At 49.4% G+C, this 13,512-nt stretch overlaps 1 protein-coding gene across 1 annotated transcript in view; it reads right to left on the bottom strand.

Moving 5' to 3' along the window:
* The window catches only part of camta1a (calmodulin binding transcription activator 1a), a 223,643-nt gene that overhangs the window by 14,360 nt on the left and 195,771 nt on the right, over positions 1–13,512 (bottom strand). Inside the window, 6 exon segments of the mRNA XM_057042122.1 lie at positions 4,057–4,191; positions 4,769–4,895; positions 6,045–7,964; positions 7,967–8,337; positions 8,582–8,722; positions 12,058–12,211. Coding sequence (XP_056898102.1) covers positions 4,057–4,191; positions 4,769–4,895; positions 6,045–7,964; positions 7,967–8,337; positions 8,582–8,722; positions 12,058–12,211 — 2,848 coding nt within the window.

Raw genomic sequence — 13,512 nt, 5'->3', positions numbered from 1 at the left:
TATTCCAGTCTTTTATCACGATGGAGTCCCGTTTGTCCTGGCACGTTAATATTTTAGCGTGAACACGGACTGAACGCGGAGATAAGCAGCAGAAAACTCCTGACAACAACAAGCACTCACTCCCACTTGTTCAAATAAAGAGAGGAAAATAGTTGGAGCGCCGCAGAGACGCGGCGCCTTGTGAGCGTGTAACATTGTGCAAATAATATCTTTAACCTTTAAAGACACACCAGAGCTGTAGGTGCACTCCACCCTCGACACGTCAAGTATGAGTTGCTATTGAACCCTCAATGGTTCAGTAACAGCTTGAGGTCTGGACGCGTGTGATTGTGCAGGAAGAGGAAACGGGTCACGTGCCCTCATCCATAACTGTTTGGAAACTTGAAGTGAGGCACAGCGAGAAACTCCCGTCTCTGCAGTAACAGGTAGCTTTCCCTTTAAAAGCTCTTCTGTGTGTGATCCATCTTCTTTAGGCGTAAGCATCCTCACTTTGCTTCTGCTCCCACCAGTGCTACTACTACAGCCACTGACCCTCTTTTACTACTACAGGAGCTAGAGGTAACTGAAATGACTCCAATTAATCATGTAATTGGACTCATTTTTCCTCAAATCACTGGAAAATCAGTGGAATCCTTCTGCAGCGATGTTACATAAGGACATGCATCAACATCACCTTAACAAATTGCGATAATATTGTGTAATAAATAGCAACATCTGTGAAAACAAGCACACTTATATGTACTAACCATGCACAATCGGCACAACTAATAGTTCAAAATGATTAAATGAAGGTGTCAATTCTTGCTGGGAATAATACACGCTGCAACATTTACTCCAAACAACCGTTTAAGGAGGGGGGGGGGTCTAAAACTGTGCATGTCTCTAAAAAATCCTCCAAAACCTCCCTCATGAGCAACAGGTACATAAACGCACGTCAGACCCAGCAGAAATTCGGATAAAAGGAAGTTAAAGTCAAATCAGCTGCTGCTAAAAACACACGTGCACTTTTCCCATTCCACCAAATGGACTCCCCCCCCCCCCGCAAAAACACACTCGGAGCCTGAACGATCAACGCTCCTCCGACGAGACGCCGGTTCCGAGCACCTGAGCAGCTCCCCGGGATGCGGCGCTCCCCCAATGCGCCATAGTAACCGTACTCTCCACAACACGTGCAACAGCACTCGCGGCGCTGTTGAAAGGCGCGACGAGGGCACCGTCTTCGACGGTCCCGCGTCTGCACATTTAGACGCCAGATTTAGTTGTAACTGACGTTTGCGCGTGCGTGTTTGTCTCCGGGTGTGATTTAAGGTGATTTTGCAACGTGAGTCGGGACTTTGACCCCGTCGTCAACTCCGCAATCGGATAGAATCCCGCAAAAACAAACTCAAATATCCCCCGCATCAAACTTCAACTTAACGACACACACACACACACACACGAGACAGGATGAAAAGACACAGGAAAACACAACAACACACACGCATGCACGGCGCTGGAGCCGAACTCAACACTCTAACCTTCTATTTTATTTTCCATTGGCCGAGTCCACAGCAGGAAACGGAAAAGTGCCTCTTTTAGTGTGTCTCTCAGTAAAAGCGGGTGTCAGTCAGCGGCATCCTGACCCGCACAGGTCCACACAGAGCGGCATCTGCCTCCACCTGCAGCTGTGCCCCCCCCGGGTCAGGCTGCTGCGCGGCATTAGGCGGAAAAGAGTCAAAACACCAACATATATCCCCGCAGAAGAGTGCATGTGAGTCTCAGCACAGCACTCAACAATAGAACAAAGTGAGGGAAGGGAGAGACACGAGGAGAGAGAGAGAGGAAGACCTCTCACTACTCCTCTTCCTCTAATAGCCCCCCTCCTCCTCACTTGTTTTACCTCGCACACACACACGCACACACACGCACGCACACACACTTCCTTGTGTTCCCAGTAGTCGCTGCTCCTCCAGCCTGCAGTAAAATGACAAATGCCGCTGCTAGGAGACGGCGTGCGCACGTGCCGCCGGTAAACAGACGCCCTGTTCTCGCGCGCCGCCCGCCCCACGAGCCGCGGTCGCGCTGCTCGAAGCTCTCGTGTGTTTCTTTTTTTTTTGTAATCGGTGCTTATTTAACCTATTAATCCTTTAGGTTCTCACTTGTTGTGCGGAGTTAGAAGCCTCCGGAAGACCGGCTGTCTCTTCCCGCCACCTGGCTTCTTTCCTCCAACTAAATCGGATTCTGTTTGCGGTAGTTTGCCATTCAAACCACGCCCACCCCCCCAGCTCCGGCTTTGTGTGGACAGGTCTGCCGTTCCGGTGTGCGGACCGGGGCTCGCCTCCGTCCACACGCTCCCCTGCGCCCCTTGAGTCGTCTTCCGCGGATCCGCGAAGCTTCCCCCCCTGCACGGATCGCAGGGTTGGAGCTCGGGGACTTGTTGGCGCGGACGACGAGTGCTCCGCAGCTCCAGCGGCTTTTCTGTCCTGCCCATGGCTCCGTACCTGCAGTGCTGCAGAGAAAAGCGCCCCTTCCCCCACTCTGCATTATGACAAATCAAGGCAGGCAGGCAGCTGTGCCATTAGCACATCATAGCACAGCGAGTTTTCCGTGGAAGAACAAACTCACAGAGCTGTGCTGTACATCACGCTGCTGCAGAGCCGCGCTAAATAAATAAAGACGGCTGTGTTATTAGTCATATGGACCGGTGGGGTTACAGCCCGACAGATGGCGAGGAGAACCCTGTCATGGTGTTGCGTTGGAAGTGGAAAAACAAACTGCTTCATTAGTGTACCAAGGACTGTTTTCTAAGTGTTCCTCTCGTAATGGATGTGTTTGCGTTCAGCCGGGTGTCCATCCTGTCCTACTGATGGAAAAGAATAGCAGGAAGTTTCCGTGCGTCCGGCTCCAGAGTCGAGCACGCGCTAAATCACCTGTCTGCCTCTGAAATGTCTTCATAATTTCTTTTTAAAATGAATTTAGACCAACAGACTCAGCATCTTTATCTTTTTAAATGGCCCAACATAAAAGCAGCCCGGAGCTGCTACTCTGCTGAATAAAGTCCTCCAGACACAATCAGACCAAAGTTTTGCTCTTGAAATCTATGGGTTTGATATTTCAGGCGTGACGTGAGTGTTTGTTGCGGACTCACCTGGTCTGTGTAGACAGGTGTGACACAAACCTTTCACGTCACTGCAGGACTGGGTTTTTTTTGTCCTGCAGACGTGTCCGGATGGCTGCACCGAAACACTTCTGTGTCTTTTATTTGTTTTTATTAACTCCCTCTCTCTGCTGCACCACTAGGGAGCTCAACACTCCCCCCATCATGCAGTAAGGTCGGCTTCTCTTCCCCCGAACGCATCTTCCTCTCTTTGTCATCTGTCTGAGAGGGAGACGGCCACCGACTCACCATCCTCCAGGGTCTCTACTCTACATGTGTGGGTCTCCATTTTCAACCTCGTGCCTTTGTGTTGCTCAAATATGCCACCGCAAACACACACACACACACAGACACACACAGACGCACACACACGCACGCACGACCCCGGCTGCATCCATCTGTTGTGCAGATTGTGAAGCCACATGAGGTGATGTGAGACTGGGGGCTACAACATGAATATATATAAGCAAATATACGGTCATTCACTCCGCAGGTTGGTGCTGCGCACGTCAGGTAACAGGGAGCGCTGCGTCCCCCCTCAGACAGTCTGCTCCTCATTAACTGCTTCTGTGAATGGGCCAGTAAGGCAGTAGGATGTGAATGGCGGAAGGATCCACCAGTACTGCCGTGCACGGGAGTCGCCAGCTCTCCATTACTCACTCCCACTCCCTCAAGGGCCGTCTGCAATGCAGCTGTCCTGTGAGCCTGTGCTTCACCGTGCCCTACTTTACCCTGACAGCGCTCGAGCACTGCAGCAACGCTACCCTTGCACCACACGCGCGCACAAATTACATATCGCTACATCTCAGCTAACATTCTGATACACAGCTTGGGATCAGAATCTGAGATACCTGTTAAATATGGTGCTGGGGAACCTCAGGAAACAAAGTATGGAAGCAGGACAGTGAGCGGAGGCCTACCGTCGAGAGAGAGCCAGTCATGCTGGGATGATGGCAGTGAGGGCAGAGCGCGAGCCTTGTACTCAAAAACCACCGAGCTGGAGATGATCTGGTTACTGATGGCCACCTGTAGTGTCACCAGGCCGGTGTCGTGAGCTGGATAGGAGGAGGGAAGTATTAGTACAGCCATGACGCAGGCGTGTGTCACAGTAAAAATAAGGCAAATGAGTCACGATGGGTCATGATGGGTGTCGCAACCACTGTCATCAAAACAATCTATTAACCAGTTAATTAAACTATCATGTGTGCTGCGTTAAACTCTTACAAACATCCTGCTTGAGTCATGAACATAACCATGCACATATTAAAAATGGAGGACATCAAACTGATCTTGTCTGAGAGTTTGTATAGAAGTAAAAAAAAACAAAAAAAAACCAACAAAGCCAACAACCCAGAGAGTGAGAGAAGAAAGTGATCTAAAATCAGACCGATTTAGTCCAGCACAAATAATTAAGGTAATTTTCTTTAGAAAAATACAAACCAAGAATACAAGATTTTATTGTAGTTATTTTCATTACTTTGAATGAGGGTGCAACGTAACAGAATAAATATATTTGATGTTATGTTTATTTATTCATATCTCTAAAATATAATCATGGACAGAAACCAACCAACAAGCAAAAATAAGACATTGGTGACTTTAAAAAAACTTTTCTTTTTCACGCCCTCTTACCTGGGCAGTAGCAGCGCAGGACTCCTGGCTGGATGAGGGAAGCAGGGACTGAGATCTGGTCAAACAGGCAGCTGTAGTTGGAGCTGGCCTCCTGCCACGGGCCGGTAATCAGCACCTTCACTCCGCCCTGAAAAAGAAACAGAAAATATTAATAAAATGAATTCACGCCACAACTGTTGTGCCTGGTTTAAGGATCTGCTCAGGATGTTTTATTGTACGTCGCCATCTAGCGTATAAAGACGAGAATGACACGTTAGAAGAATTCAGGGATCAGGGCTTCAGGGATCTCTGTTGCCCCCGTGTGGACATTTGTAGTACAGTAGCTCATTTCCAACACAGTGTCTCCATCTAGTGATCAAATAATGTATTACACCCAACATTATTGAATACTACTTTTTGACAGCATTGTGAAATGGTTCCATTTAAGCAAGATTTAAAATAATTATGTGCTTAATATTTCAGCAAAATATTAGGATTTTTTTAAAATATAATCCTAACAAACAAGGAAATGAAAAATTAAGATTGGGATATGAATGAATGTGCAATACAGAACTTAAAAAATAATGAAGTACCGTCATGATACTTTTTGTATATTTTCTGTTACATTTTTGTAAGATGTAGCTACATGCAATTTGTTTGATAACACTGATAAACAAATATACATATTTATAATTAGCAAAGAACATATATTCTGGAGTCAGTGTCTATTCAGAATTTTTACAGCTGAACATTAAAACAAAATTTCAGTGGATCTATGAAAATGTACAAAAGTTGTACTTTGGTATAAATTACACCAAGTTTACATCCTCACCAATGTGGTTCATGAGCCAAATGGTTTAACAGCCAACAGTCAAACACAAAAGAGTGCTTAATGTACTAAAAGCACATTTAACTTTCCATCTAACCATCGCTTGTTCATATTCCTCCTGACTTTTTTGTTACTTAAAAATAAAATAATTTTAACTATGGAGCAGGTCACTGAGAATGATGACTTTTAGCAAACAAAGCTTTGTGATGATCCCACCACCCCCACTCCTCAGAAAGAAATTTCATTAAAAGTTACTTGGACGTGCACTATTACTGAGAGCAGATAAAATTCACATTAAATTTAAAAATAAAAGTTAATTTAACTCAAGTCGAATATTCATAAGTTCTTCAGGCAAGTAGGCAATTGGTTTTAAAACGGCTCTTGTTTAAAACGCAGGGCTCCTTTTAAACAAGTGGAGTCAAGTAGAGCAGGTGAGATGAGAGGGATTTACTCATATCTGTCGCTCACCTCAGGGTAGGACCACTCGGGGGAGTAGTCAGTGACCATGAAGAGCCGGCCGGTGGCCTGGAGCATCCCCATCCCCTGGGCCACGGCTGCAGAGACCACCTCCGTCATGTAGGACAGTGAGCCGGCCTCCGCGCTGCTCCCCCCCCCTCCGGCCCCTCCGCTCAGGGACTGGGGGCTGCAGCAGGGTTGAAGGCAGAGCTCTGAAGGGTTGTAAGCGGAGCCCCTGTTCCCGCCGTCCTCCTGGCCCTGCACGGGGCCCCCGCCGGCAGTGTTCTGACTGTCCGAGCTGTGGGACGTGACCAGCTGGTGGGCGTACAGCGCCCCGCTCGCTGACATGGTGGTCCCATTTCCATCCACTGAGATGAAGTCATTGATGAGGTCAGAGAACTGGTTGCCAAAAGAGATGTCAAAGTGGTCCAGGTTGATCTCCATGCCCGTCCCTCCTGTTCCCCCATTAGCGGACGCTCCTCCTAGACCTTGGTGGGTGTTGTAGAGTCCCTGGACCATGCTCGGGCCCTGGAGAAGGGGCTGCAGCTGCTGCTGCTGCTGCTGGGAGCAGTTGCTGCCGTCACCGTTGTTGTTTCCATTATGAATCGCTCCCTCGCCTGCACCCCCAGCTCCTCCTCCGCCACCGTCTGAGGCCTGCTGGAGGTAATGCTCCCTGCCCCCCACCTCGCCATTTCCAGCTCCACAGGCCTGAATGTGGTCTCCTGGCTTGAGGAGATTGTCAGTTCCGTTCTGAGCACCTCCAGTTGGGGTTGAATTAACGCCGCCCGGTTGTTCTAGACCCACCACCTCTTCGTTCTCGGCGGACAGACCTGGAAAGGTCCCCTGGTACTGCAGCAACTGGAGTGGACCAGCTTGTCCGGCGCCTTCTGTGGGCGAGCCTCCGTTACAGTTTGCTCGGTGCTGAGTCTGGTGAGCCTGGTGGTGGTGGTGGAGGTGTCCGTTGCTTCCAGGGGAGTCGGTCTTCACCACCTGCATGCCCATATAGGCTCCGGAGTCGTGGGAGTTGTGCTCCATCAGATGTGTTTTCTGGCCCATGCTGGCTCTCCCCTGCTGAGCCTGGGCCGTCTGAGAACCGTCCTGGAGGAAGAAGTTAGGCGAGCGGTTCTGATTTTGCATGTGAGGACTGGACATGGCCTGACCGAAGCTCACGCCGGCGGCGCCGGCCGCGTAGTCCTGCTTGGCATCAATGGCACTGAAATCCATCTGCTCCAGGGTGGTACTGGGGCTCAGCCCCCCGCCGGAAGGGAGCAACGAGCCTGTGGGGGTCAGAGTAAGGCTGCTCTGGCCGGAACCAGCGCTGGACGACACAGACACCCCGCTGCCACAGTTGACCACCCCCCCCACCTGGTAACCACTCTCTTTGGCCAGCTGCTGCTCAAAGGAGGTGTCTTCTGTCTTGATGTTCTTCACTAAAGCTGAGCTGAAGGTGTAGCCGCTGTCGGACATGGAGGGGGACCGCTGCAGGCTGCCGTTGCTGCTGCCGTTGTTTCCAGATGAAGACGAGGTTGAGGAGTTGCCTTCTGTCTTCATCGCGCTCCCTCCGTAGGTCTGTCCTTGCTTGGGGTTGTTTAAAAAGCAGTCGGGGTCAAAGTTCATGTTGGTCTCTGGGATCTTGATGCTTCCCGCGTCCAGACTGCTGGACAGCACCAGCTCCTCAGACACCCCGGCCGTGGTTAGGATGGACAGGCTGTCCCCCGCCGCGGCAGTGCCGGGTTCCCCCACCGTTCCGCTGGGGAAGGCAAATTTGTGACGGTCAGCCAGCACCAAGCCCTGCGAGGCGGCATCTGCCCCCATCAGGTGACTGTTAGGACCCCCGGTACGAGACATGCTGTACACGGGGTCCCCTGTGACTTCAGACATGAAGACACTCTGGGACAAACCGGACATGACGGAGGCCACATGGCCCATCCCGTGACGACGACAGGACTGTCGGCCATGTCCGGGTCACTGTTGAGGCCGCTGCTGATGGAGACAGGGGAGTTCTGCGTGGTGTCTGGGACCTCAACCTGGTTGGTGGAGGACACCTCCGTGCTGTTCTGGTGCAGCAAGGTGGGCTTGTGGACTTTGCCGTTGCGTTTTTCCCGTGCGCTGCCTCCCCCCTCCCCCCCCGGGCATTTGCCTTTGCCTCCGCCGTGGGAGCTGTGCTCGGTCTTCCCCTCTGAAACATCGTTGTTCTGGACTTCGGAGTGAGCGCTGCTGTAGCCTCCAGAACGGGGGTCCACCTTGGGGGAGATGATGCGGTGTTTGGCGCTGTTACATTTGTGGTGCACGCTACTTCCTGCACCTGCAAGAGAACAGAGACAGCATGAAGAGAGTTCCAACTCCTTACAGAACTACTCAGGGGAGTATGTTTGAGAAGTGCTGGGCCGCGTCTAATAGGACACTCTGAAGGTTATTAGTAAACCAAAATAACGACCCAACAACCCCTGTAACTTTACTTCCTCCATCTGCTGTAAATAATCCATATCTTTATGAGCGTTGTTAATTTTAAAGCTAAATACTCCACTCCATGGCTCGCCCCTCCTTACCCAGGGTGCCCGTGCAGAGGCAGTTGTGAGTACGAGGAGGCGGCTTAGTTTGGTGGCTGTCCAAAATCTGCTGCACTAGCTGCTCCACTGAGAAGCCAGAGCTGCTGTTCCCATTGCTGCAAGTCCACTTGATGCCATGAACTGCCAGGAGAGAGGATGAGACACAGATGTAAGCAGGCTCAAGAGACCACCGTCCACCCTGTCGCCCAGCTTCTGTCCTCACTGTCTGCCAGAATAACTCATGCCGCTCACACCGCGCGCCACTATAAATGCTAATATTACGTGGAGGTCATGTCTCGCGCCAGTGTACGAATGTGCATGGGAACGGGGAGGAAGTCGGTCTTTTAATGTAAATTGTTTTAATTTTTCAGGGGTGACAAAGATGTGACTATTTCAGACTTTTTAAAGATGTCCCTCGGTGTGGAGGTGTGTGTGTGTGTGTGTGTGGGGGGGGTGTTTTAGAAGTGAAGCATATAAAACAAATTCAAGCATGCTTTGATTCAAGTTTCTTCCCCTTCACCACATCCCCGAGTTAAATATGCAGGGAGAGATTTAAAAAGTGGGCACGTTTTAGAGCACGTATGGCTTAGCGCATGTTTGCTCATGAGATAAAAGGAGATGGAAAGAGTGAACGAGGGTGCGGGGTGCTGCAGATTAAAGACAGACTTAGCGGAAGAAAAGTGAGAAAAAAGCTAGCAAACATAATTGGGAGGCTGTGATAAGAATATGAGTCGAGAGCTTTAAGATCTTTTGGCAGATTGCGCGCTGGTCACCAGCAGATGTCAGCAGAACTGCTGTGATCAGGCTGAGATAAAAGGCAGCACGGACCTCTTAGTGCGGCTGATTACCGAACAACAGGAAGCGTCTCAATCAAACGTGACGGATGTTTTCAGCTATTAACTCGGGGGTAAAAAATGTTTATTATCACTGTCAGGCTGGAGATCCTATCAGTCCGTGTGGCTGGAGTCACCATTCATCCCCTGCCAACGTGTAACGCAGCAGTGCCACTGAGATGATGCTAGTGCCACTGACAGGAAGTTAATGCAGCCATTGGTAGATTAAAAAAACACTGTCATGAATCCCCCCTCTGAGGCAGCGGGACAGAATTGTGGTTCAGATGGGCTTGACAGAGCAAGAGTGAGAGCCTAATACAACAGCTTACATCCACCGTGTCGTGCCATCCCTGTTCACCTCTGCTGCCCTGATCCCTCATGCCAGACGTGCCACAGGCCTCCTAATCTGGATGGGCATCACAGCCAGAGGCTCGGGGTTGTTGATGTACAGTTGCCACCGTGTCTGCCTGTCCGCTCTCCTCCTTCCGAGTTATGGAGCAAAGGAGACATGACAGGAGCCGTGCCGTTAGGTTTAATCCCAGTGGCAGCAACGGCGGAGGCACCGAACAACAACCCCGTCACATCACCATCATCCTGATGACTCCATCCTGTCATGGGCAGCATCGCACAGCCCTCACGACAAAACGCAGCTGATCTGCAGGACACACACATCCCATCTGGTTCCCTCCGCGCCACCGAGCACTACGAGGGATGTGCGCCACAGTTTGGGCCATGCCCAGCTCGGTCTGCCTGTCCGTGGTCTGTTCTTTTCTGTCTGTCTAGCCTGGAGACAGGCCTTCTGTCTGTCTGAGTGTTTGTTAAAGCCGCTCATGCTCTATCTGTCAGCAAGCTGGGGGCATTGCTGGGAAGAGAGTGTTGCGTGTTTATTGCATTAGACCAAGAGTGAATCAAGCCGGCCGCCTTGTCCACGGAGCCGGAGCGTGACTGAGTAGTGAAGCCACTATCTCCCTCCCTCCATCTCTCTTTTCCAGCTTTCTCCTTCTTCTTCTCTTTTTCATGAAACACTGGAGGACAGTTAGGGGGAGGAGGAGGTTTGAAAGGCCATGTTTCCCTGGGCCCATAACTGGTGTGTTTGATTGTTAGCACTGGTGCATGGCAAAGTTTTGGTGACTGAGTGTATGTGCGTCATGACGAGAGTCAGGTCTGAAAAAACACAATTCTGTTTTGTGTTGGCGTTTTTTTTGGATGATTAGACATCAGTTAAAATACCGCCAATGTGTAAAATATTAGGGCTTATTAATATTAATAATGTATATTGTTTTTTCAAGCAACCACAGGGAAAAGTGCTTCATTCACTCTATAACAACCATGTGCAATAAAATGAGCACTTTCAAAAATATTGATCAATTTGTGAAAAACATAGCATGTTACAAGCTGATGTATAAGCTAACACTTCATAACATATGGAAAATATAGCATAACTTCGTTGCAAGTCTTCCGACTCTACGCTGGGGATGAGGTATTTCTCAAAATGGCCACTAGGTGGCAATGTTGCTCCGCCTCTGCGCCTGTGTTGACATGTTACTGGGCCAGGCGAAAGACAGCGGGGTAGACAGGAAGAAGAGAGAGAGAAAGCAAAGACAGAAAGAGGGATTTTTGCTCTTTATATAGCCCAGTCATGTAGCCCTGGCAGCTAGAAGGCATTGTACACTCACCAATTTGTCCCTACAACTCCCAAAGTTAATGACTTTACACATTACTGCAAATGGCAGTTGGATTTTACATTAAGCCACAGATGTAATAAGTACAGTAGGGCATTGGTTGGTGTATAAAACATGACTGCACATGGAACACCAAGCAGGATTCCCATCAAAAGTAAACAGTATAGAGCCCGCGTGCGTTTAAAGGCACTAGCTGGTTCTCTGCTACCAGGCCACCTCACCGCCATCACTACATCATCACTGGCAGACACACCCGAAACACACTCGGCTCTTCAAAGTTAGCAGCACTTTGATGCCACTCAAAGTCCCCATCTATCTATCTATTATCTTCATCAGGCAAACACTGACTTTTCCCAAAATGCTCCCTAAATCTTTGTGCGGGTCTGGAGGCTCATAAAAACACAAAGTGCATCTCACATGCATTAGTAAAGCTAATAACAACAAGGATCAATCCATTGAGGAGGGAGACAGCCAGAGAAAGTTGGCAAAAGGGTGGAGGGGGGAATTCTGGTGAGTCAGACATTCTTGCTCCCACGCACTAAAATGAATCAATAATCAGCTTGCTCCCTCCTCTGCATTGACTTTGTTTACGGGCCAGGGAGGAGGTGCACTCTCAGCCTGGCCGGAGTGGTGCCAGAGGTCTAGAGGAAGAGCTGAACCCTGAACCATAACTGGCAGGCGGCTCCAGAGAGAGCACGCAGGCACATCAGTGCAGGAACTCTGACCGAAAATGTCTTCGGACTTAGGTGCTGAGGGCACTTAGTGTACCAGCTGTCAGCTAATAGGACAAGACATTAAATCCTCAGACAAGCACAGCAGCCACTAAGTTAAATTCTTTTTCCATGCCTGTAGACATGCAACAGCTTTTAAGGCCTTTGGAGTGGAGGCAGTAGCTGTTTTATGCAGAAATGTTGGGACTGATGTGCTGAGAATGTATAAGTGGGACCTTTTCAATACTCACACATGGGCTTGAGCTGGCCGATCAGCTCCTCCTTGGTCCACTTGGCCCACTCCTTCTTGTCTGTATTGATGGAACACAGGATCGGACCGCATGGTTTCCCACAATCCTCAATGGCTGGAACATTCAAATAGTGGACGAGCACAATATCAGGGTTCTGTGGGTGAAGACAGGGAGAGGTTGGCCTCGGATCAGGGTGTTTTCTTGAGATTACAACAGCAAAGAGTGTTGGTGATACACAGATTGTCGGTGCTGAAAATAGAGCTGAACTAGAAATTCTGGATGGAGGATGCGGACAACAAAGGCCGGGATGAGACGTGTACGTTCACAAGCCAGAACGCAGTCAGGAAGCAGAACAAATGTGGGATCAGAAACAGCCTCAGTCATTATGTGTCTGTTTGCACCTCCAAATGTGTGTTCTTCTGTGTGCACAGCATGGCGTGCTGCTTTATGCCCATGTGTGTGTGTGTGTCTGATAATTGCAGTGTGTGCTCATGTAACGGAGCATTTTGACAAGTCCTCCCACATGCTGATCTGATGCCCTCAATTAACTCTGCCTGTATATACCAAGTCAAAACTCAACAACTTGATGCCTGCAAATTGTTACTAGGTTACTGTGGCAAATTCCCTAAATTGACAGCTTATGAATAATAGGTGGCTTTGAAAGGAATGTGGTGCTGCTGCGAGTCACATCAATTCACTTCTGTAATCACAAAAAGCTTTGATTACAGAGCACGGCGCAGACTCACACAAGGAGTGTTCCCATTTCACTCCTTATCGCTTCCAATTTATTATAAACATCCATCTGCTGCGCTGGTCCCAACTCACAAACACGGCCTCATATCCTGCTACACAAATAAGAGCTCCGATGATCACAGGTGACCTGTGAGCAGCCAATTTCGGCGGGCGCACAGTTTATGGAGGACAAATGCTGATGCATGAATGAACACATGCGCGTGCACCTGCAGCTGAATGAAACGGGTCTCGGGAAACCTTGATGGTGAAAAATGCTGTGACCGTGTGCGTGTGTGACTGCAGTTTGAAGCTTTATCAGCACTAAGTGGCAAATAAATCAAAGCGCTGCTACTGTAGGTCCGCGCTCACTCACAGAGCGCACCATTAATCTACAACTGCACCTCCCACTTCCCCTCCTTAACTTTCAGCAGACAGGGTGTGGCTGCTGGCACAGCCAAGCCGCCTTTGAAACAAAGACACAAACAAATAGCAATAATAACGACCTCAGGAGCAGCGCTGCAGCGTCACATCTGCAGCAACAAGTCGCATAAAACGTTGCTGGCGTTGGATGTCGGTTGCTTATTTGATGGAGATTCCCCAAGATGGCGTCTTCAGCTGTGTCAGTAACAGAAAAATGCTCTTAATCTTTACTGAGAATATATGCAGATGCAGGCATGCCTATGTAGAATGTATGAATAGCAGCTAATCTCTGTAGAGAGAGAG

The sequence above is a fragment of the Takifugu flavidus genome, chromosome 8 (assembly GCF_003711565.1).
Source record: "Takifugu flavidus isolate HTHZ2018 chromosome 8, ASM371156v2, whole genome shotgun sequence".
Classification (NCBI taxonomy): Eukaryota; Metazoa; Chordata; class Actinopteri; order Tetraodontiformes; family Tetraodontidae; genus Takifugu; species Takifugu flavidus.
The sequence above is the reverse complement of the archived record's forward strand: the minus strand, read 5'-3'. Positions and strand labels throughout refer to the sequence as shown.